Source organism: Protobothrops mucrosquamatus, unplaced genomic scaffold (genome assembly GCF_001527695.2).
Source record: "Protobothrops mucrosquamatus isolate PMUCROS unplaced genomic scaffold, P.Mucros_1.0 scaffold315, whole genome shotgun sequence".
In the NCBI taxonomy this organism is placed as follows: Eukaryota; Metazoa; Chordata; class Lepidosauria; order Squamata; family Viperidae; genus Protobothrops; species Protobothrops mucrosquamatus.
Genome location: NW_015386655.1, coordinates 454,701 through 479,394, shown reverse-complemented (window position 1 = coordinate 479,394; position 24,694 = coordinate 454,701). Strand labels below are relative to the sequence as shown.

Here is a 24,694-nt window from a genome sequence, read left to right as displayed (position 1 = left end):
TTGACATTGGATGGGGTTGAATTCCCCATTCAAGAGTAATGCAGAGTCTGAGGATCTTCCTGGGCTCACTCTTTCTGCTTAATGAGCAAGTGGCAGCTATGGCCAGGACAGCCTTCTCACAGCTTTGAATTAGAATAGAGCTGGAAGGGACCTTGGAGGTCTTCAAGTCCAGCCCCCTGCTCAAGCAGGAGAACCTATACTGTTTCAGATAAGTGACTGTCCAGTCTCTTCTTAAAAACCTCCAGCTTATTCTGATGCACACCTTTTCTGGATCAGGAGGCCTTTCGGTCACTCATGTCCTGGTTACTTCACAACTCAGAAACTGCAATACAGTACATTCTACATGAAGCTGCCTTTGGAGATCACCTGGAAGCTTCAACTGGTCCAAAATATATTGGTAAAGGCAATTATGGGCATCCCTTTGGTTGCTTGCATGACATCTCTGCTTCACAAGCTGATCACACATTTGTTTCCAGGTGCAATTCAAGGTATTGTTTATGACCTATAAGGCCCTACATGGCATAGGACCCAGTTAGTTGAGGGACCACCTATCTTCCGTGGATCTACTTGGCTGACTTGAGCTGACAGGGTTGACACGCTCTGGATTCCTTCAATTAAACTGGGTCATCTATCATCTTCTTTTGCTTGTCTGCCCTGCGGAATGAGGTTCCCTCTGAGATCCAGACAGGCCTCAATCTGCTGAAGTTTTGAAGGGCCTTGAAGACCTGACAGTTCTCCCACACTTTCAAATAGTGATCTTAGTTGGATGTAACATTTTGATAAGACGTTTTGCAGTTTGCCCGGTTCACCAGCTTGCTTTTCTTGACAAGGTGGAAGCTTACCGCAAGGAGGTTGAAGGGTTGGTGAACTGGTGTAAGGAAAACAGCCTAGTTTTAAATACCGGAAAAAACAAAGAGATCATTGTTGATTTCAGAAAAGGCAGGCACAGCCACACTTCTCTGTGCATAAATGATTCACCTGTGGAGATGGTTACCAGCATCAAATTCCTGGGTGTGCAGCTAATGAGTAGGATGACTTGGTCGCTCAACAGTGAGAAACTGGTGAAGCGGGCCCAGCAGCGCCTGCATTTTCTGCGCCGCATAAGAAAAGCACATCTTCCTTCCCTTGTCTTGACCACTTTCTACAGGGGGACAATCGAGAGCATCCTGTCATACAGCATCACAGTCTGGTTTGGAGGCATCACTGCTTCAGACAGGAAGGCGGTGCAGAGAGTGGTGGGAATGGCCGAAAAGATCATTGGCAGTTCCCTCCCTCCCATCCAGGACATAGCACGGAAGCGCTGCTTGAGCAGGGTCCGTAAGATTATCTGGGACACTACACATCCTCTTCACGACTTGTTTTCCTTGTTACCTTCTGGGAGGAGGCTTCGTGGTATCCGAAGCAGAACATCCAGATTCAGCCAGAGTTTCATTCCATACAGCATTAACCTTGCGAACTCTCAAGCTTCCTCCTTCCGTTATATATTCAAGATGGACAATATTTAATATTTATTGCTACGTATATGTAGGGATGTNCACCGCCTCCTTTAAGGTCGCGGGGAAGACACCCTCCCGTAAAGAAGCGTTTATAATTCCCTGGAGCCAGGCTCGTGTACCCTCCCGAGCTGCCAGTACCAGCCAGGAGGGGCACGGATCCAATAAACATGTGGTCGCATTCAGCCTCCCCAGGATCCTGTCCACATCCTCGGGAGCCACAGAGTCAAACTCCTCCCATATAATCATCTCAGGACCTGCTCTCTCCACCTCCCCCTGGGGCACCCAGTCGGAGTCCAACCCCTCCCGGATCCGAGCGACTTTTATCATTCAGATATTGTGCAAAATCCTCGGCCCTCCCCACCAGGGGATCCTGGTTTAAGAGATAAAATTATCTAACACTTGGCCTACGAAATATCGTTCAGAAGGATCACGACTGTCAAAGGGCAAAAGTCACTTGGCATATCATTAAGCTGTAAAACTGTAAGATATGATAGGCACTAGCTTGGATTTTAAAAATATTCGCCATAAATACAGAGATAATCAATGTGTTGAAGGCTGTTTATTAGGTTAGACATTAAACAATGGCTCTTGGTGACTGCACACAGGCTGCATCTTAGCTAACTCTTGTTCATTCCTTCTGCATTTACCTAGGAAACCAACGCTGATCAGCCATCATGTCTTGGAATGCTCACAGGTTGAGCTGTTCAGAATATAAGACAGACCAACTTCTGCCAGACTCAGGTGCTCCAGATGTCTTGGACTTCAACTTCCGCAATCTGTGACCGTGGAGTTGAAATCCAAGGTATTTGTGAGTGTCACATTTGGATCTAGAGTAGGGGTTCCCAACCAGGGGTCCTTGCACCCGCTGGGGGGTGCAAGACAATATTCCAGAGGGTGCGAAAACTTGGGTTTAGAAGTTTCAAAATTATAGTGCAAATGCATAACCGGGTATTATTTTTGTAAGGGGTGCGAGAATATATCAGAAGTGTTCTAGGGGTGCGGGGTATAGAAAAGGTTGGGAAACGCTGATCTAGAGAATTCTGGTTTTGGAGGCTTGGGGACGAGAATATAAACCCCTTTATGAAATAGAAACAAAATTTGTCGAATGTTTGCATACTTTTTTAAAAAAAAACACAGGTAGAAACTTTTGGAAAGAGATCCAGTATAACTGTTTGTTCACCATGTCATAGTTATTTTGAATCTCCAAAAAGCATCAATATTTATCCACTAGTACCCAAGGAATTTCTGATCCCAGAGCTTTCCGGTCTTCCTTTACTCCAGCTTCCCAGAAATATGTTTGATTTATAAGAAACATTCAGAGTCATACTCCATTTGTTCAATAAGAGAACCTCTGACTAGTTTTATTGCTATTTCACCCATTTTCCTCCAGATCAGGCAAAGGGGAGGGGGGGGGAAACTCCAGAGAAATCTAAGATATTGCCAGAACTGTGATGAGGCAGTAACAAATCCATGCATGAAGAATGTGTGTTCTTAGGGCTTAGGTCACATGAAGTGTGACTTCATAGCTATTTAAGAATTATCCTTCCAACCCTAACATAATCTGTTTATGCAATAGTCTAAATGCAAGTCTAATAATAGCCCTGACATACAGCCCACTAATATGGCAGGTAGAAAAACAACTGAGGCTAGTTTGGATTTACAACAAAACTTCCATGTTTGGAACAGATCTTGGACCGCCAACATTTATTCCTCCCCTTTGATTTGGTTGCCTTTACCCAAGTCTTGGTTCTGCTTCAACAGCTTGACTTCAGGGCATCCTTCATTTTCAAGTTGTGAAACAGGAGTTGGCGCCATGGTGTTCCTCTATTTCTGAATGCACTTCCCAGGGAATTTTTCTTGTCTGTGCCTAGCCAGATTTATAAATCAGCATCAACATCTTAGCTGGAGACCCAGAAGCATGACAAGTTTGAATTCTTGGCTTTGTTGCAAGGTTGGAACCCTTACCAGTTTAGTCAAGACATTAATATATTCTAATCACTACTTCTTGCAATGCTCCAACTTGTTTTTATTAATTAAATTCCTGCCATTTTTCTAGTTTTTAATTTTTCATTCTAATGGCACTTTTTAAAATTGTGCTAGCTTTAGCTTCTTGGTCATGTGGGGTTTAGAATGATGTTTAGATCTTGCATTTTATTCCCATCTTTTTGTTTTAAAATCATTATATGCCCAGATCGTGGTAAATGGGTCTTACATCGTTCTCTTGCAAAGCGAAATCAATTGCACACTGAAATGTAAGCTCCATTGCTTTGCCTACTACTGTGATGAAGATCTTAAACCGAATGCCTTCTACCTTTTTCTTCCAACATAGTGCAGTCTCAAGTTTGAGCACAAGATAAAGCCCATAGTTTTTCTCCATTATTTAGTAGGGGGTAGCTGATTCTGTAACTTTCCCAACAGATCTATGCAGGGCTTTTTTTCTCATAGAACACCCAGAACGGAGTTCCGGCACCTTTTTTGGATGGAACCCTGTAGGGTAGGCAAGGCAGGTTGTATGACGTGTGTGAGTTCCGGCACCTTTTTTTTTTTTTTTAAAGAAAAAAAGCACTGGATCCATGTCACAAAAACTACATCTCCCAGCTCCACATTGTGCCATTCTTCAGTTTGGTGCTCGAGCTGATCACGCAGGTCACCCACAACCTACCACCCAGGGAGAGCGCAACAGAAGCCTGCAGACATTCTTGCTGAAGGCCAAGGGAGCTGCCAGCACTAAGAGATCTGCAGCTGCTGACCCAGGCTGGTATCAATCCCCAGCCCCTTTGCTGCTTGCAGTCTTTGTGCCAGGCACAAACTGTTCCAACAGAAAGGCAGCTTCTCCAGCTCTTCAACACACAATGAGCCAGGGTTCAATCTTCTGGCCTTCCAGGAGTTGCAGATGTGGAGTCCCTCCTCCTATTTCTAATATTGGGACAAAGAAGCAGGACCGATCAGTTTGTTCCTTAGCATGTTTTTGCCGTAAACATCATGTGGTTTATGTTTGTGAATCAGTAAGGGGAGAAGAGGTAACTGCAAAACAAATGGAGAAAGCAGCAATGGGGATGGATGGAGGAAAAGGCAGGCTAAGGTCACCCTTGTGGATGCAAAAATGAGGAGACAAAAAGAACGAAGAGAGCTCAGAAGCCATAATTGCAGACCAGTTATTTTGAGGGCAGGAAGGGCCAAAGGTAAACAGAAACAGGATTATTTTTTAAATGTCCACTCCCATAGAATATGCTCCTTAATACATCCATTCCTCAGAGAGGGCAAAACACACCTCCTGTGGTGTGAAAAAGCAGAGTGAATCTCCTTGTTCCCAGGGCTGCAAGCCAGGATCCTCCTCTTACAGAGAAAGAACAAGCATGCAATTGAGAATACTCTCCTGTTTCGCCAGGAAGAGATTTTAAGGTTTGTGACTTCTGGCTGGGCTATTGCTTGTGCCATGATAAATCACCTGGCAGAGCCTGGGAAAACAGATCAACTTGCACACAGATGGAGTCAGAACGAGGAGAGAGTCCCCAAAACTTTCCACTGGAGTTGTATGTTTTGGAAGACTAGGTAGCTCTCCTGCAGTGCTGCTGTGCTCAGCCTTAGGGCTACCACCTCCTGCAAGTGGAAGTTACTCGTTAAACCAACCCTGCGTTTGCAGGAGAGTGAATTAGAACAGGTCCTTGGGGCACTTGGTATTATGAAAATGCAGCAAAGGTAGGGAAATTCCTTTCTGCCGAAATCCTCCTGCGACGGAGGTTCGACAACACAAAACAAAGACAATGAGGACTAGCACTCAGGAATCCTGACCAACTGCCCTCAAGATGCTTAGGTTCAGATGACGTCTAGGAGATACCAGTACACCCCCTTACAAGTCAACATGGTTAATACTTGACTTCTATATAGAGGTAGAATAATATCCCTTTAAAGAAGACAAGTCAAACTAATCTTCTGTCACTTGTTTCAGACGTCAACTACAACCCCCTTGGGCTTAAAGTCAAGGGCAGCCCTTTGACTTCTTGTATCTTAATTCTTAACTTTAGCCTTACTGAAACTCCAGATGTATTAGGACCTACCTACATACCTCCAAATCCCCAGGCAGTACAGCTGTTGCCTTACATATTTGCTATGAATAAATGCATCCCATCTACTGATTTTTGAAAATACCATCTGAAATATTGCAGAATGAAGCATGCCAAACATAAACGGCACTCTCGGGGAATCATAGCTCTAGAACTTCTGTACCATAAAAACTCTATGGGAGAGCGGGGGTTTTCCCCCAAAGACGCAGCTGAAGGCATGATTATGACTGTACTTTTAAAGTCATCACAAAAGCTCAGAGAGCATCAAGGACCCCTCATCATAAAAGCTTCCAGAATTGGATGGGACAAAAATAAAACCGTTCATCCTGGAGGAGTTACAGTTATATATGGCTTCAAGCCCTCAACCTGCCTGGGCGGACCCATAAATGCAGAAGGGAAACAGTTAGGAAAAAGCTTTCATATTTTCCCTTGCTTTTTGGGTAGGAGGAATCTGAATATATGGCCGTCCAAGTGATTCATCAGGGCAATCAGTGGATCTATCATACTCATCTAAAACGAAGATGGACAACTTTTAGTAGCCCTTGGGGGATATCTTTTATCATCTTCAGCAGCAGAAGTCCCTGGAGGGCCTAGCATTAGGCAAGGCAAAAGCAGAATGTTCAGCCTAACTATTGGGAACTGTGGAAGAGTAAATGTTACTGTGCTATTACTTTTGTTTCATGTGTTTGCTCAAAATGGTTGGAAAAGCAGGTTGCCACTAAATTTTAGCATCATGACCATATACTTTTTCCAGCAGGCTTTTTCATTTCCCTACAACTCACCCCATCACCAGTTATTTCTCAAGTCTCATCCCTCTTTCCTTTTATTTCTCTCTGACCCTGATAAGAGACTCAGTTGAGGTTCCTCCTACAACATACTTTTTATATTAGATCATTTACGTAGGGTTATATAAATGGAGTCACTTCTTGGGAGAACATCTTAGAGAAATGCTTCCAAAAATGCTCCAAACTTTCAATAGGAAGTCTCTGCCCATTAAGTTATACAAGTTGAGAATTGCTCTCTTTTACAAATCCTACAGATTCCGATGCCTTCCAGATTGGCTAGCTGAAGAGAATGAGATTGGGGAAGTGGTCCCGTGTACCATGTTCCTGCTCTAGGCCAGTATTTCTCAATCTTGGAATTCTGGGAATTGAAGTCCACACCTCTTAAAGTTGCAAAGGTTGAGAAACTGCTTTAGGCAATACTACTGGGAAACAGCCAAACAGTACTTTGTTTTGTCCTTGTCAGGAAGCGGAACAGAACAAAAGTTTTATACCACCCTCCCAGCACACCTTGTTGTTTGTTGCCGTAAAGGAGTTCTACAGGTCTTTCATGCCACATTCAGAAGCCTTGAAGTCCTACCTCACCTATATGGGAGACAGTGTATTCCTGAGTGAGTTTGTATTTTTCCTCTCCCTCAAACTCTTTCTATTATGGCCTTAGTTAAATCCCTCAACAGCAATTATCTCCACTCCCATCCCACCCCAGATTTTGCCAGTTCCCCCTTTTTATTCCCCCTTTGCCAGAACTTCTAGAGTTCTGCTCTTATTAGTCTGGGACTGAACTGCTTTTCTTTGCATACAGGCAACCTTGTCACTTAGGAGGGCACCTAGCCAAAGACTATACACAGTAGCCCTTGTGGCTCTGGGGCATGATAAACGGCTGGAAGGCCAAGTAGCAAAGGATCAAGAACCAAACCACAAATGTAACCTGGACAAGACCCAGATGTTGAGTTAAAGTTGACAACACAAACAATGTGGCCAAGGCTGCGGGAATGATAGGGAGGAGGAAGGCAGACTCTTTTTACCTCCAAGGCAGTCAACAGGGGTGGTTTGAGTTTAGCCAGGAAGAGCAGGCCAAAAACCCAGTGGCCCCCACAGTTTTCCTCTCAAAACACACCTTCATACCCACAAGGCAAAACACTTTTTAGGGAGTGGAAAGTCAACTCCCCCCCCTCCCCCAACAGAACACACCAAGAATACTGTTCCAAAGATTTAATGAGAAGCTTTGTACAGTCACCTTATTTCGCATATTAAAAAAAAATAATAGAGAGGTATGGACATACGGCCAATCTTTCCCCTTTTCATTCAGGCACATAAACTCAACTCAAAATGAACTCTTCAGCCTGGAATGGTGCAGAGGAATGGCCAGTGCATGGCAATACAAATGCAGCTGAAAGAGGCAGACTCTGTTAAGAGTGCATGCTGAAATAGCCAGGTAGCCTCCCCAGCAGAGCACCAAGACATGCTGCTGGTTCAGCCTCAATGGATTCTCCTTTTGCCCTTGCCCCTTCTCTACCCCACCCCACCTCCTGGAAAGTCTCCCAGGGATACAGTGACAGGCATCAGTCGTCTCTTGCCAGCAGGCGCAATAAAGACCACTGTCTGCTCAAAAGCTATAGCAGCATCTGGTGGGGGGGGAGGGAGGATGTTTGGGACAGGGGCAGGAGTGGATAAAACAGAGGGTTCAGTTAGGTCCCACCGCCAGAAAGAGACAAATGTACAAGAAGAAGGAACAGGATGGAGACTAGGCAATCCAATTGAATCACTCATCCTTCTTATCCTTTTGGCCTTCACAACTTGCCTGAAGGGAAAAAAAGAAAGACAAAACATTGATTAGAGCAAGAAAGACCTTCTCCTAGTTTAGTGCAGATGGTCAGCACTCAAGATATCTAAGGCTGAAATTTTGCATGGTTTATTCTGCAGTCTTTCTTAGTAAGGAAGAGGAACCACTGCGGTGCTCCATTCACCACTGCAGAGCGACTCCGAGGTGCTAGTAATCTAGTCAAGCCTCTATTTCATTTTCTGAGACAACCTCAAGCACCGCTCCATGGAGTTCCCAGCACCCAATAAGAGGCATTAAGAATTTCCAACTTAACATCTTCAGAAAGCTGAATTCCGCAGTCACCATCCTGTTTAGCGTTGGTTATACTTTTTCAGACTCAAGACAGGGATGTATACTTGTGGTTAAAATGTTCCCTGAACTCCTCAACCAAGCTAGGTAGCTAGTGGACACTCTGCACCTAGAAACTAAATACAAGCCCAATGTCATCTCAAGCAGACAATAGGCCAGTCATAAGACTCTGCAAGCTGAAATATACACAACAGATTGGCTCCCTGCTGGCCAGTGACGCAAGGTCTTCATTCAAATCATTGTCCTTTGTATGCCGCAAGGTCATGAGTTGTTCATTCTTGGGTACATCATTCCTAGTGTGTCACTCTGGCTTGTCTCCATGACATACGTGCCTGATGCTAGTTACTGCAAACATGACTTACGAAAGTGCTGCTGTTGCAGGATATTCCCATCAGCATTTCCTCAGCAATGCCAGACACGCTGACAAGACTTGCCAGTTCAAAAATGACTCAATACTAAGACCATGGGTGCACAAACACCACATTACTAGGCACAGAGGTTAACTTCTTGATCAAACCAGTTTTTTATCTCATCTTTAAAGAAGTTCCTGTTCTTTAGAGCTTTGAAACTAAAGGTAGTCCTCACTTAATGACTGGTCACTTATCCTCCAGAAGCTACTTAGGACCTGATTCTGGAGTTCCAGTGACCACGATTGATGACCCTTTTTTGCCCATTTCTGGCCTTTTCCGGCAAAAAAAAAAAAATAGAATATGAGGTGGATGATCAGTTTCCGCATCATATATACTTTGTTTCTTATCACCTCCAAAGAAAAACTAGACAGAACTATAAAGTTAGGCAAAACTACTCAGTTTACTACCACTTACATACCTATTACAGAATGTAATTAATTAGCCTACACACAACTCTAACAGGAATGGTGTCACATTCATAGAAACCCGTTGCTACTTTGTATTCCAACGGAGAATGGATTACACTCCAATGGGAAAAATCCAAGGTTTATACTGTTCTCCACTAGATGAAATTGCTATTCATACAGAAGACACGTAGCCATGTTTTATAGTTAAAAACAATTCCTCAAACCTTCACAAATTTTAAGGATTTGATGTATATTTAATCAAAAGAACTAATGTGTAACCAAAATAAACACTAGCCCGATCTTCAAAAACAGCCTGCATTCTCCAAGCACTCACAATAAACCTATAATACAGATCAGTGTTATCCTCAGATGGTAAGTGTGGGACCAAGGCTAAGAGAGAAAGTAGACCAATTGTTGCCAAATTCATGTCACAAATGGGATTTGGTCTAGAAACATCCCAGTCTGCAAAACAGTCCTTTTGATAACGTGCCACAATAGCACACAGTCATTAAATCATATTTGTGAAGCAGACAATTCACCAGCTGTACCTGTACGCACATTCAATCAGATCAAATTATCACGTTAAGAGAGTGTGATTTTAAGATTAGCCCTTTTCGCATGCTACTATATGCATTTTTCTGAACAATGAACAGGCATTTTTAACAATCCCTTTGAAGAGTCTGAGAGGTTACATCAAGAGGAAACACTCGCTGGATGACCAGAAATACTTGAGGCAACCCTATTTTTCTCAAGCTTGGCCATGCAAGAACATGCCCGCCCAGCAATTGCTCAAGAAGGCTAAAGCAGCTGTTCCCGAATTCCGCTTCTCCACTGACAGTCTTGACTACTGTCACCTATGACTGCTGCAAACTTACTCCATAGGGAGAGATTTATTTACATTGCACAAAGGGGCAGGAAGATCCCCCCCCCCCCCGCTCTATCTGGGCGTGTTCCTAGGCAATTTGGGAGACCACAAGAAGGAACAGCCATTTTTTAAGTATATAATTTTATCTTGATTGGGTTTTCCATTTTTATTGTTTCAGACATATTTGTTAGGATTTTAAAGTTTTAATGCTGTAAGCCAGGGGTCCTCAACCTTGGCAATTTTAAGACTTGTGGACTTCAACTCCCAGAATTCCTCAGCCAGCAAAGCTGAAGTCCAAAAGTCTTACAAGTTGCCAACGTTGAGGATCCCTGCCGTAAGCTACCCAGAATCATTTCATTATGAGATGGGTGGCAAATAAATTTAATAAATAAAGTATAAATAAATAAATGAACAAACAAACAGCCACTTGTACAGCTCATGGTATTTCTTCCAAGTTAGTAGTTATGAGAGCAATAGCTGGCTATTGCATTTCAGGCAGTATCTTGAACCATACAGCAACCCAACCAAAATCCAACTCTCTACTCTTCCCCCAACCCCCCAAAGCTCTGAAACACACTGTGGCATAACTGGGACACAATGCCCTGTCTCTAAAGCATAGTCAATTTCAAGCATAAGGGCAATGAAAAAGGGGAATGTGAATAAAAGAGAGTATATAGTTCATAGGACAGTGATGGCGAACCTTTTAGAGACCGAGTGCCCAAACTTCAACCCCAAACCCACTTATGTATTGCCAGGTGCCGGGTGGGCATGGCCCGCTGGGTGGGCGTGGCTAGTGGACATGGCCCGCTGGGTGGGCGTGGCCAGGGTGGGCATGGCCAGCCCGATGTTGCTCGTGGGGAGGGACGCCTGTGGGGGCCCGGCAGGGTTGGGGGAGATCCAGGGGTCTCTGGTGGGTGGCAGTGGGCAGGAGGCTGGTTCTGTGGGGTGAGGCGAGGCAAGGCGAGGCAGGGCAGGGGTGCCATGTCACAGGGCAAGGCGAGGCAGAGGCTGGGGTGGCTGCTGCCTGACACCATGGGCCCCCGCACACAGAGGTCAGTGAGTGCATGGGTACTGGGATGCATCCGGCCATGTGGGACCTCGGCGAGTTAGCAGGCGGCTGGTTGAAGAGGACGGTTGCCATCTCCGGGGCATGGCGCGCGTGCCCACAGAGAGGGCTCCGAGTGCCGCCTCTGGCACACGTGCCATAGGTTTGCCACCACTGTCATAGGATATTCAGCTGTTATAGAAGGAATCCCTGTGAGGCCACATGTAGTTTCCTGCCATTCTTACTTAGCTCACGCCTCCCCAAGTTTCTAACAGAACCCATACATATGAACCAAGGAATTCTGCTGGCCTAAAGCCAACCTTGTGCCTCTAGCCAACACCATGGGTTGGTATTAGAACAAACTGGCCTGCTTCATACTAAGCCATTGTGGCTTATTGGGATGATCCACAAAGGCTTTCTAATTCCATGAAAGAAGTAATCATTACCAACTACAGCAGACATATCAGCATTAAGTGTGAACCAACTATCTAGGAATAACAGTAAATGGAATGTAAGTCGTGGGTACAACCAACAATATCCTAGGTAAGGGAGCCTCCTGGAATCCCTAGAATATTTGCCACTCTAGGTTATTAAAAGCAGAGCAATGTTCTTCAGGGCTGCCAGTCTTCAAAGACATCTGAGTATCTACACACACACACACACACACACTATTTTTAGGCTTCTGGCAAAGCAAAGCAACACTCAGATCTGGAAGCCAAATTAGATGTGCTTTGGGACCACAAGGGAGGGAAGAAAATAATAACAGGTGGCTGTAGCAGATACAGTCAAGACAGCAGCCGAAAAAGATCTGCAAAGAGGATTTATACAGAAAATGCATAAAAGTACTAACTTTGCTCACAACAATCCTGATGATACAGTCTTTGGGATCATGACTTTCTGAAGGACTAAATATTATATGGTTAGAGGAAAAAAACAGCCCTGAAAATGAACTCCTCTTAAGACTAAGAAGTCAACCAAGCAATGATCACCTCTACCTATACAAGTTTGATGACCTCCGTAGTATCTGCAGGACCCCAGGTAACCAAAACCACTATGCCCATACAATAGGAGAGAACCAGAGTGCGGCAGTTCATGAGGTTAGAATGATCGGCTGACAATCAGCAGGCTTGCGTTCAAGACCCGTTGCTGCTGCAGGGTGGGGTAAGCTCCTGTCACACACTCCAGCTCCAGTGGTTCGAAAGTGGGTGACCGCAAGTAGATAAATGGTTACCACTTCGGTGGGCAATATCATGGGGACGTGAAAGGATCCCCCAACTTGGCATCCCCCGGGCAACAGTGATGTCATCAACAAATCCTTTCATCATGGAAGCACTTCAGTGCTTCCAATATGGAAGTATTTGTATTAGCAGAGAATCAAACCAATTAAAACTCCTAAGCCAACTCCTAGACCCACTCAGCACATATCCTCAAACAATTCACACAAACAAGGCCAAGACTCCTCCTACCTGTGTAACTCTGAAAGAAGGTAAAAGAATCAAAAAGGAGAGAGAAACCTTCCAAAAGGATGCTTCCAAGGATGCAAAGTCTTTTGTTCAACAGAGACTATGATCCCAATGAAATGGGTGAAATTGGAGAACCTACACGTTTTTATAGGGAATAAAGCCTATCTCAATGCTTCAAATCAGGAATTGGGGGTGGGGTGGGGAAAGAAAACAGGTATTATCTTATTGGAAGATGTATTCAGTTTTGTCTTAACATTCCTGGAACCCAAACAAAAACAGAGTGAAATCCTTCTATTAGAGTCAGGAAAGTCCTTCTATTTGAGTCAGGAAAGTAGCATGAAGACTACTTTCAAACTAACCATTGTGGTCAACTAGCCAGCCATTTGCTTTCCAATTTAAGTCTAGCCTCAGTACCTTCTACTCCTTCACTTTTTAAAGCCTGAACTCTCACATGCTTTGCTCCCCTCCGGGAACAAAAGAAAACACCTAACATTCCTCCTTAGGCTCCACCTGCCTTATTCTGCTGCTTCCTTATGTGCCCTTATGGTTGCACTTCTCCACCCACTCATCTTTATCAACCACCAGGTGTGGCAGCATCTTGTGACTGCTTACGTGCTGCCAACGTGGATGTTTACTGGGCCAGATTCCCAGGCACTCCCCACCAGGTTCCTCCGCAGTCAAGGCGGTGTTGCATCTGCCTTTTCTTGTAGCCACTGTGTGGGGATGAGGTTACCAAGGCAACAGAAGCCTGGGCTGGTTTCTTTTTCTTTCTTTCTTTTTTTTAAAGCTCTTTACAATGTTGGATCTGCAGTTTAACCTTGGCTAAAATCAACCTCTTCAGAGAGAGAAAGAGGGAGAGGGAGAGAGGAAGAGGGGGAGAGAGAAGGAGGGAGGGATGGAGGGGGAGAGAGAGGGAGGGAGGGAGGGAGGGAGGGAGGAAGGGAGAGAGAGACACACACACACACACAGAGAAGGGATGGAGGGAGGGATGGGAAAGAGGAGCCTAGAACGTTTCACAAGTACAGCAGGATTCACAGGACTCTCCAAACAGGACAGGATTAAAAAAAAGGCTTCTATATTATAAGAACTCCTTTTTGTCTTCTAAAAAAAAAACAGCAATCCTTTTGGTTGCACAGGGACTTGCTTTAGGAAGCAGGGGGGGAAACAGGGCATATGGGAGTATCACTGCATGAGGGTTGTTTCCGGAAAAAAGGGCCTGTTGAAGCTCCCTGTCTGGGACACCCACTCCCAGCATTTGGGCTGTCTTGGGATTGGAGGAGTTGACCTTCTGCATATCTGGAAGGCATGTGCAGAATGACCGTGTCTGAGAAAGTCGCACCTGCTTGGTCCCTGGGTAAAAGGCCACTGCAGAATCCAAGGTTTTTAGGCTAGACCAGCCGTTGAAAAAGAACCCAGGGAAAGACAGTTGTGAGCCTGCTCTGTTCCGTAGGGAAGTGCACAGATTTTAGGACAGGTTCTACTCAGAGGCATTTTACCTTGGAGTAAGTGAAGGCTACTTGAGGAGAAAGGGTGAAAACTCAGAAAGCAGAGCTGGGAAGGGACAAGATTCGTAAAAGGAAAACTGAGGAGAAAGCAGGAATCCAAGACTTTGGGGAGGCTCGGACACAGAGGGCTAAATGATCCACAAGGTTCCTAACTCGGTTCCCTTGAAACCTTGAAATCCAGTCAGCCTGCATTCATTTCTAGACAAAGATGAAGTCACCGAAGGCTCCTGGATGCTCGCCACTAGAGAAGAAGATTCATTTGTGAAACCTTTTCCTACATCAAGAGGCAGGCACAAAGCAGGGAATGTATTGCCATTTGGGATATCTATTACCCCCTCCCCCAATGGGGTTAATAGCTGCCTCAGCGTATTTTACTCGCTGCAATTGATAAGATAGTTATAATCTCTCATATGTCACCTACAGTCACATTACCAACCAACCGTTTATTTATTTAAAAGATAAATTTTAAAACACTTGAATAGGATAGACTTAAAGACTTAGTATATGAGGGCAAATATAACATTATTGCCATTACCGAAACTTAGTGGGATGAAACCCATGACTGGAACATACAGCTAGAAGGATTTGAATTGTTTAAAAGAAACAGACCTAACAAAAGAGGAGGTGGAGTTGCACTTTATATAAGAAATTGCTACGCTTCTATAGAAATGCAAAAAAAAAAAAAAGATGAAAATCTTCTTGAATGCATTTGGTTCAATATAAAAGGAAAAAGAAATGACACTGCCATAGGTGTATACTCTAGGTCAGGGGTAGGCAACTTGGCTCTTTTATGACTTGTGGACTTCAACTCCCAGAATTCCTGAGTCAGCATGGCTGCTTCAGGAATTCTGGATATTGAAGTCCACAAGTCATAAAAGAGCCTATCCCTGCTCTAGGCCAACCAACCAGAGGAAATAGATGAACTTTTTGGTAATCAGTTAGCTAAGATGTGCAGGAAGCACACAATAGTAATGGGGGACTTTAACTATCCTGACATCAACTAGGAGACAAACTCTGCATCTAAAGGGAGATCAAACAGGTTGCTGACAAACCTAGCAGACAACTCTCGTCTCCCAAAAGATAGAGAAGGGAACTAGCGGGTCAGCAATGTTGGACTTAATTCTTACTAACAGAGATAAAATGATACAACAGATTGAAGTTGAGAGAATTTTGGGAGAGAGAGGAACCATGTCATATTGGAATTCAACCCAATCCAGATACAAGCGATAAAACAAAGTCAACTAGTGTCTTAAGACTTTGACAGCTGATTTCAACAAATTTAGAGACATCTTGGGAAGGATTCCATGAATGAAAATGTTAAAAGAGATAACAAGTTTCCCAAAGCTTGGGAAACTCTGAAAAATGAGATTATAAAAGTCTAGAACAATACCACTGAAAAAAAAATATGAGATCCTAGAAGAAACTAGCATTCTTACATAAAGAACTCTCTGATAAACTGAAAGACAAAAAGGACACGTATAAAAAAATGGAAAAAAGGACAAATAACTAAGCCAGAACACCAGCATATAGCCCAAATCTGCAAAGATGAAGTCAGGAAAGCTAAGGTTCCGAATGAACTAAGACTTTCAATAAATGTCAAAAGTAAAAAAGTTCCTTTTAATGTTTAAAAGAAAAAAAAATCAGTCCATTAATGGGAGAAGATGGCAAGGAGGTGACTTGATAGCAGGGCGAACGCAGAACTGCTAAATTCATTCTTTGCAACTATCTTTACACAAAATGAAATACAGTCCAACGTATCAAAAGCAGATTAAGAATGTAAGTCAAAATAGGCAAGAAAATAGTTAAGACAATATCTATCCACTCTAGACTAGTACAAATTAGCAGGACCAGATAGATTACATCCCAGAGTTCTGAAGGAACTGGCAGACGTGATATCAGAATCATTGATCCACATTTTTCAAAGATCCTGGAACACTGGGGAACTACCAAAGGACCAGAAAAGAGTTAATATGGCTCCGATCCTCAAAAAAGGGGAAACAAATTAGATCCAGGAAACTACAGACTAATCAGCCTGACATCAATACCTGGGAAGATCCTGGAAAACATAATCAAGCAATCAGTTTAGAAACAACTAAAACTATTACTAGAAGTAACATGGGTTGTCAAAAACCATGCCAAACAAGCATTCTTTGACAAATTGACTAAATTAGTGGAGCAAATGAATGTTGTAGATCTAGTATACTTGGACTTCAGTAAGCCATTTGACAAATTACACTACAACTAGTTCTTGTTAAGATAGAAAAATGTGGGATAGACAGCATTATCACCAAATGGATTTGCAACTGGCTGACCAACCACAATCAATGTGTAGTCCCTCAATGGAACTACATCTATATGGAGAGAAGCATACAGTGGACTACTTCAAGGTTCTGTTTTCGGCCCAGTACTCTTCAACATCTTCATAAATGATTTAGATGAGGGGATAGAAGGGGAACTCATCAAATTTGCAGGTGACACCAAATTGGGAGGAATGGCCAACAATTTAGAAGATACGCTCAAGATCCAGAAGGATCTTGACAGACTTGAACACTGGGCCCTATCCAACAAAATGCAATTCAGTGGTGGGAAAGTTTTACAAATAGGCAAAATAAACCAAATGCACAAGTATAGAACAGGTAGCATGTGGCTCAACAGCAGTAACTGTGAGAGGGATCATGCTTGTCCTAATGGACAACCACTTAAATATGAGGCAACAGTGTGCTGCAACTGCCAAAAAAGCCAATGCAGCCCTAGGCTGCACGTAAAGTTTAGTATCGTTTTATACTGGTTTGGTAAGACCACACTTGGAATTCTGCATCCAGTTTTGGTCACCATGGTATTAAAAAGATATTAAAACTCTAGAAAAAATACAGAGAAGAGCAACAAAGATAATTAGGGTCTGGAGGATAAAACATGTGATGAATGGTTGCAGGAATTGGGTATGTCTAGTTTAATAACGAGGAGGGGGACCAAATCAGACAATCCAGCATTCTATAGATCCAGCTAGTTCTGCTCTATCTGTGCAAAAAAAAAAAATACAGCATTCTCTATGAGGGAGGACCTCTGCTGCAGCCTACCCAACATGGCCTCTCACTAATGGATTGGATGGCAACCAGCATAGCCACAGGGGACACTATAGGCTGGCGTGGAAGGCTGCTGTAGAGGAAGCTAGGCAAATATATTGATAAGGAATTCCCTATGAATTGGGGGAGGAGGAGAATAAGATTTAAATTTACCCCAAAGAAGGGGCTACAGCTAGCATTTTTGCTAGTGAACCTCGTATCGTTGCTGCCTTCATCTCCCTATTATCCAAGCCCCACAATCTTTGCAACAGTTGAAATCAAACTTAAACACTGACAATATGGGGGTTGTTAAAAATAAACAAGAATGGAGTACAGCTTTGAAAGACCATACAGGTACAGAGTAGTCTCCTGCCAATACCAGCACAGGCCTTCTCAGCTTGCCCCCATCTCCATATTCTTGCCACCCTATTTTCCTCCTTGGGCACCTGAAGTTTGCCATGTTCCTTCAGCAGTCTGTCGTACTCCACTGTCAATCCTTCAGCCTGTTTGCGCATAGCCAATGCCTCGTTGTCTGCCTTATTCAGGGCTGGGTGAAAAAGAGAGAAAAAGGACCATATCAGTACAGTTTCAGCATCCTCACGCATCTAGTTATTACAGCAATCACAAGGCAAGGGTGCCAATGAATCTCACTGAAAATAGGTCATTCCATATCACAGCTTCTCTCCTCCCAAATCAAAAAAACCCAGCAACCTGCCATTTCTCTTATGGGTTTCCAAAAAAAAATACCTCTTTCAATTTTCGCAAAGCTCCTACAAGTAAAAGATTCAGGTGACTAGTTGTGCCCAGCTATATAGGTGACTACTAGTTTGCACCAGCTCATTATTTAATGAAAGTGTCACAGCCAATTAGTTTTTTTATCAAGGGTAGCAGAGCTGAGATGATTACATACGGTTAGTTAATTAGCTAGAATATTTCCTCCCTGGTGATTTTATTCTGAACCAGCAATAGGTTGGGAGTTAACACTTCCATCAAAAATCAAGATGACTTTTGAAAACAGTTAACAGTGAGATAAAAGTTTGTGAACCCCATAATACTCTCCTTAACCCTAGAGTACTGTGATCTATAATGTGGTCAACTTCATCTAAATTCTGTACTAGATACAAAACACATACTAAAAAATGACCTACTGTGCCATGTTTTACTGAACACACTGAGGCAACATTCACTGTTTTTTTTTTAAAAAAAAAGTATGTGAAGCCCTAGGACAGTGAGGTCTCTTAAAGAGGGAAAGTTTTAATCAATGAGATGACAGACAAGCATGATTTGAGGGTCCCTCTACTATAAAAATAACCCCACAGATCATCATTGAAGTTTACTCTTAAATGGAACAAGCTGTGAATCAGAGTTCTGCACATTTTACAAAAGGAACTGAGATGCTTTAAAGGCTGAAAAGGGACTATAAAATCATTGTCAAAGACTTCAGTCTCAATCAACCCATGGCAAAGCACATACTGTAGTAACAAATGGGGAAAATGCAACATTACTGTCACTTTTCCCAGGATTGAGCTTTCAATAAAAATCATGTCAAAGCGAGGCAAACAATATTCCAGGAGGTCAAAAAAAAAACCCTGTAGCCAGTTTTGTATTGTCTGATGTCAATGTCCGTGAGTCTTCCACACGGAAAACATTAAGAGTGATTGGCATGGGAAAACACCGAAAAGAAAGAGTGTCTAAGATTTACCAAAGACTACCTGGATGATCCTGCAGGTTATTAAAACCATGTTCTGTGGAAACATGACATGAAAATGGAACTCGTTAGTGTTAACGAGAAACATTATGTTTGGAAAAACCAAATACTGCACATGTCTGAAACTACTGTGCAAACTGTCTAGATCCTGAGGTTGTGAGTATTTGAGGAAACAATCTACTACTAAAATCCTCATGTCTGTAACCTTTAATTGGGCAAAACGGTGCATGATAGAATAACAATTTTTGGACAAAAGTACCTCAAATGGGCCAACTTACAGAATGTGTCTAAAATTCAGGAACCATGACTCCTATGAGATTGAAATTTGGCAAATTTGTGGTTGCTTCAATGGTGCTGTGCTACTACATAGACGTTCAGTAGATCGGGTCCCACTCTAGCCCTCTGGAAGCTGAGTAGACCAGCCCCTCCTTCAGCCACTGGAGATTGGGTAGATTGCCCATGCTCCTTGTTGTAATTAAGCTGGGTTGGAAGTCACTCCTGACCACTCCAGCTTTTTTGGCTATGGTTATTTTATTTCTGTTTAGGTAAGGAAATATCTCTGAAACAATGGCCTAACAGGTCATAGGTTCTAGTTTCTAAATTGTGCCAGCAATTCTACAGTGAAATATCAGAGCATTCATCCATGAGTTGATGCTTAAACAAATGTAGGTCAATAATTCCAACCAGAACAAATAAATGTAAAAAAAAACCTGGCTGAAACAGAATAATTTTTCTAGTTGGAGATCTTAACGAAGGACAATTCAAAAATAACAGAGTTAAAGCAGTTTGTAAAGAGGAAGACTAAAATATTACCAAATGAATGTGCAGGACTGAGCAACAAGTACAGGAAACATTTAGTTGAACTAATCCTAAAGTTTTTTTTTCATTTTTTCCCTAACACATTGAATGTTAGCCAAGTATATTTAATAAAGAGACATGGCACACTGTTTTGCATATTGCTTGTTAAAAACTTTATAAAATAATTTCTTTAAAAATCAATAGGCTGTAGATGAAGTTCAGATTATACTGTAGGTCACAGAACTGCAGGGTTATGGGTAGTTCTAAATTGTGGAAACCTGAAATAAGAGGCAAAATGTAATTTTCAAAATGAGGCAGGAAAACATTACTATTTTGGTTATTTCAAAATTTTTCTTTGCTTTTTGTTAAATGAGGTGGGAGCAAAATGAGCAGAAGATAATGTAATCCATGGCAATTGCCAATATCAACCAAGGGGTGGCTGTTCTACCAAATAATACTTCTTATAACATACTTGATAAAAGTACAAGACTTAATAATAATAAAGTTGGAAGGGACCTTGGAGATCATCTAGTCCAACCCCCCGCTCAGGCAGGAAACCCTATATCATTTCAGACAAATAGCTGTCCACTCTCTTCTTCAAAACTTCCAGTGTTGGAGCATTCACAGCTTCTGGAGGCAGGTTGTTCCACTGGTTAATTGTTCTAACTGTCAGAAAATTTCTCCTTAGTTCTAGGTTGCTCCTCTCTTTGATTAGTTTCCATCCGTTGCTTCTTGTCCTGCCTTCAGGCGCTTTGGAGAATAGCTTGACTCCCTCTTCTTTGTGGCAGCCCCTGAGATATTGGAACTTACATATCTGTTAACCCAACATGCTTTGGGTTAAGATGAAAGCTATTCCATGTCTCTCTTCTAGGAAGGAGGGTAGAAGTAAAATAAGATTCTGAATCAACACTGTTCAGATTTTTAATTTTACATAGTATGGTAAACAATGGAAGTAGATCTCTCCAGCATCTTCACTTTTTCATTTTTCTGCAATATTCAGACCAAATTTTTGATATTTTTATTGTGATGTGAGTTTTTGTTTTTGCTTGATTGCTAGTATCTGTTTGTTGCTTGTTACCCAGAGTCCCCTACGATGGAGTGGTTTGTAAGAACTGTTAAATAAACATCTAAGTTAAATTTCTATGAGGGAGGTGAAAGATGAAATCCTAGTGAAGCCTTCAGCAATTCAATGCCTTCCAGATAGGTTGGGCTACAAGTTTCAGTGTTCCCAGCAGCAAACCCTGGCTAGAAATTTTGGAAGTTCACCTGCCATTCACTACCAATGATCTGGTCAGGGATGGAAATATTCTAATTTGAACAAGATGTTTGAAACGGAGCTTTTCTAGTTTGGGCCATGATCGGAAACCAGTTCTCCTTAACCCAGTCCTTTCAGCAGTTCCAAGAAGGCTTCACACCTATTTGCATGACTCAGGTGACCCCGAGGACACAGACAAACTTCCAGGTGGCCTCAAAGACTCTCTAAAAGAATGCAATTGACCAGCTGCCTGCAAGGAATATAAATCCTTCCATTCGCCACCATCCAGTCAGAGCTGAAGAAGTTTCTTGGGTGAGAAATCCAGTTGCTTTTGAAAAAGCACCTTTGGGACAACCATGAAGGCTCCATACCTAAAAAGGTGTCATAGTTCTTGCTTTGACAAAAGGACTATGTTGTGCAGCTGTGCTTTCTACAGGATGTTTTCTGTCCTGTGTCCCTTCACTGTTGAACACAGGTGCAGGCTGTTATGGATGAGTCTGGGTTGTCTGCATTTCAAACTGAGCGCCAATGGCTCCTGTAGTCTGCAATGTTTTCTGGAAATCCATTCCTATTCCCGCAACACAGTCCTTTCAGCAGTTCCAAGAAGGCTCCACACCCATTTGTACTTCTCAGGTGCAGGACACAGATAAACCTCCAGGTGGCCTCAATAACACTCTAAAGAATGCAAATGACCAGCTGTCTGCAAGGAATATAAATCCTTCCATTTCCCACCATCCAGTCAGAGCTGAAGAAGCTTCTTGGGTGAGAAGTGAAATATCTTCAAAGAAAAACAAGAAAGTCCAGTTGCCTCTTGAAAAAGCATCTTTGGGATAACCTTAAATTACTACTGTATTATCAAAAAGAACCAAGTAGGTACTAACTGAGTATAATCAATTATACTCAAAGCTTGGCCAGTTTGGCCAGGAAAAAATAACAAAGACCTTTTCAAAAGACTGGAAACATTATATGGACTTTTTGTTGAAAGACGACAGGACTGAACTGATGATTTGGGGATTTAAAAAGGGTTAAAGGGAAGGGGAAGGGAATTATATGATAAAAGGAAGGAGAAAAAGAGGGAGAAGAAAGAGTAAGATGGTAACTACTGGATGGAAAGGAAGGGGCAGAAATAATTTTACATTTTATTTTTCTTATTTTCCTTTACTCATTCTTACTTAACAGTTAAACATTTCTTGCAATTCTCATTGCCATATCTATTTTAAATAGGGCATGGTACTCTTATCCACTATATTGGCTTTTTCTCCTCTTTCTCCTCTTTTTGTGTGTAAATTACTCCTCTACTTGTACCCCACTCCCCATCCCACACTATAAAGCTGTTAAGAATTGTACCTACATCTGGTCATTGAATATAAAAAAATATTTGAATGTATTTATATACTGCCTTTTATAGAGAGCTCAAGGCAGCAGACATCGTACTTCTTCCTATTTTCCCCCCAAACCACCCTATCAGGTAGGTTGGGCTATGAGAAAATGACTGGCCCGAAGTAACCAAGTGAGTTTATGAAGCTGAGAGTAGACAAGCACCTGTATTTCCCTGTTCCTAGAATAACACCTGCACACTAGACCCACACTGCTGCATGGGAGAAATTAGCCCATTATCCACCCTTGGACTGAGAATTGCCTGTGTGCATGGGGCAGTGATGTGCAGGGGGGAAAAAGTCTTTGAAAGGGCCTCTGTCAAAATATGAAGCTTTCCGGCCTCTGAATGACTGAGCCCTAGCTGAGGGATCAGCACCAGGTGGAAGGCAATGCTATCCTCTTTGACAGCTATAAAAGGCGATGCTGGAAAAAGAGACATGCCACTTCACCGGGGCAGGCACAAGCAGCTGTTCCACCTTACTACTAGATCACCCAGCGTCCTAAAAATAATGCAAAAAAGCACGCCCATCTGGAAGACCTCAGGAACGCTGCTTGTGGCTACAACACAGCATAGTGCCCAATCTGGTACCGTCCATCTGTCTGGCCACCATGCCATTTGATCAGCTGGGGCGGGAAGCAGAGGGAAGAATACGCCAAAGGGTTATGCAAACCCTCTCAGGATTGAAAAGGTCAGTTGCCACCCAGAACTTGCTCAGTTCCAGGATTCCTCTAGGGCTGAGGTCAACCCCTTCAATTTGCCAACCCCTGTATATAGGATCCAGGGGAGCTGTTCAGTTGATACTGCAATAGAGAAGAGTAGTCACATGTCAGGGGGGAGGGAATGCATATACTGTAGCCCTGCAAGGTTTGTGGACCACCTGTCTCCAACTTCCCCTGGCTGGAAGAACAGTTATGCATGTATTTTAATTTATATATCAAATTTAGAAACCACCCATCTCACTTGCAGAGCAACTGTGGATAGTGTACAATGATGGTGTATTAATGAGCAGTTGGGGCTGCGAGCTACCCAGATGAACATCGCAATGTATGCTCTATGGTATCACAAACAGGCCCTCTAAAATACTTCTATATGTTTAGTGTTCGAGACGTTACTTGTGGGAAGCAACAACTGAGTTACAAGGCCACCATTGTTGCTCTTTGAAGCAGATGTCCTTGTCAAGGGAACTCTCCTGTTATCTCACCTTCTCTTTCTCACATTCATATTGGTACTGTATTATTTCTGCAAGCATGCCAAGCTCCATGGGTGGGGAATGTCTTTATTAATTATCTGGGTTTTTCTCAGAAGAAGGTAAACTGAAGACTTCACCAAACAGCGTTATTGTCCTTGAACGGGGAGGTATAACTAAATATACACAACCGAACAGCAAGAAGATATGTAGGATCAGAGAGGGAAAAATAGCCTGGTGGTAGGATGAAGCCGGTAACACACACAAGCCCCCCCCCTTTTTTTGTGGCCAAAACACTTTCAAATCATGATTACCAGAAGCGGGTGGCTTATTCTGCCACACAACTATCTTTACCATAAGCTCCATGATAGAATTAGTAACATTTTAATAATTTAAGTAAAGGAGAAACCAGCTCTCTCAAAAAGAAAATGTAGGGGGGGAAATGGAATATCCTGGACATGTGTGATATACCAGAGTCTGCATTATTGCTAAGATTGACATCAGGTTTAGCCCTTGACAATTGAAAAGTTGCCCTTCCTTAGTCTTGCCGAAGAACAGAAACAGAAGCAGCTCTCCCCACGTAGCTGTTGTGTTCTTGCAAATTTTCTTTCTGCAGAAAAGGTTTTGTTCCCAAGTTTTATTCAATTGTGTTCCACAGTTCAGGTTCTTTCAGCCAAAATGTGTGGCTTTGCATGGATCGGTGTGAACAAAGGAAGTTACATCATCTTAAGTCAGAAATCAGCTGGGGAAGAGGAAGAAGGAACTCAACAAACTACTTGCAGAAGAGACTGGCATATTGTTTTAGGCAAATAAACGTGGAAAAAGCCCCAGTTTCGTGCTGGGCATGCACACTGCTGAAAGAAAAATTACCATAAAGAGCTGGAAGGAGGTATCTCATAAAGTGGTCCCTGCTCTTAGGGTCAATTTACTCAAAAAGCAAACAATTTTACAACTGGACAAGAGAAATGCTAACCACACGACTCCAGAGAAAGACAGTGTGTGTACAAACAAATGTTCCGGGACTGGCTCATTGATTCCCAAAGTTTGATGCCAAGTGGATTATTTAAAGCCAACAGGAGGAACAGGTTCAAGACTGTACATGAGGAAGGCACATGGGTATACAGTTGTACAGTTATAAA

General features: G+C 42.7%; 1 protein-coding gene across 1 annotated transcript in view; it reads right to left on the bottom strand.

Moving 5' to 3' along the window:
• Positions 1–7,539: 7,539 nt before the first annotated feature.
• Positions 7,540–24,694, bottom strand: part of BCAP31 (B cell receptor associated protein 31) — a 49,314-nt gene continuing 32,159 nt past the window's right edge. Inside the window, exons 7-8 of the mRNA XM_015815110.1 lie at positions 17,677–17,777; positions 7,540–8,143 (exon numbers count right to left, since the gene is read on the bottom strand). Of these exons, the coding sequence (XP_015670596.1) occupies positions 8,105–8,143; positions 17,677–17,777 (140 nt within the window). The 3' untranslated portion in view covers positions 7,540–8,104. The remainder of the gene's footprint in view (positions 8,144–17,676; positions 17,778–24,694) is intronic.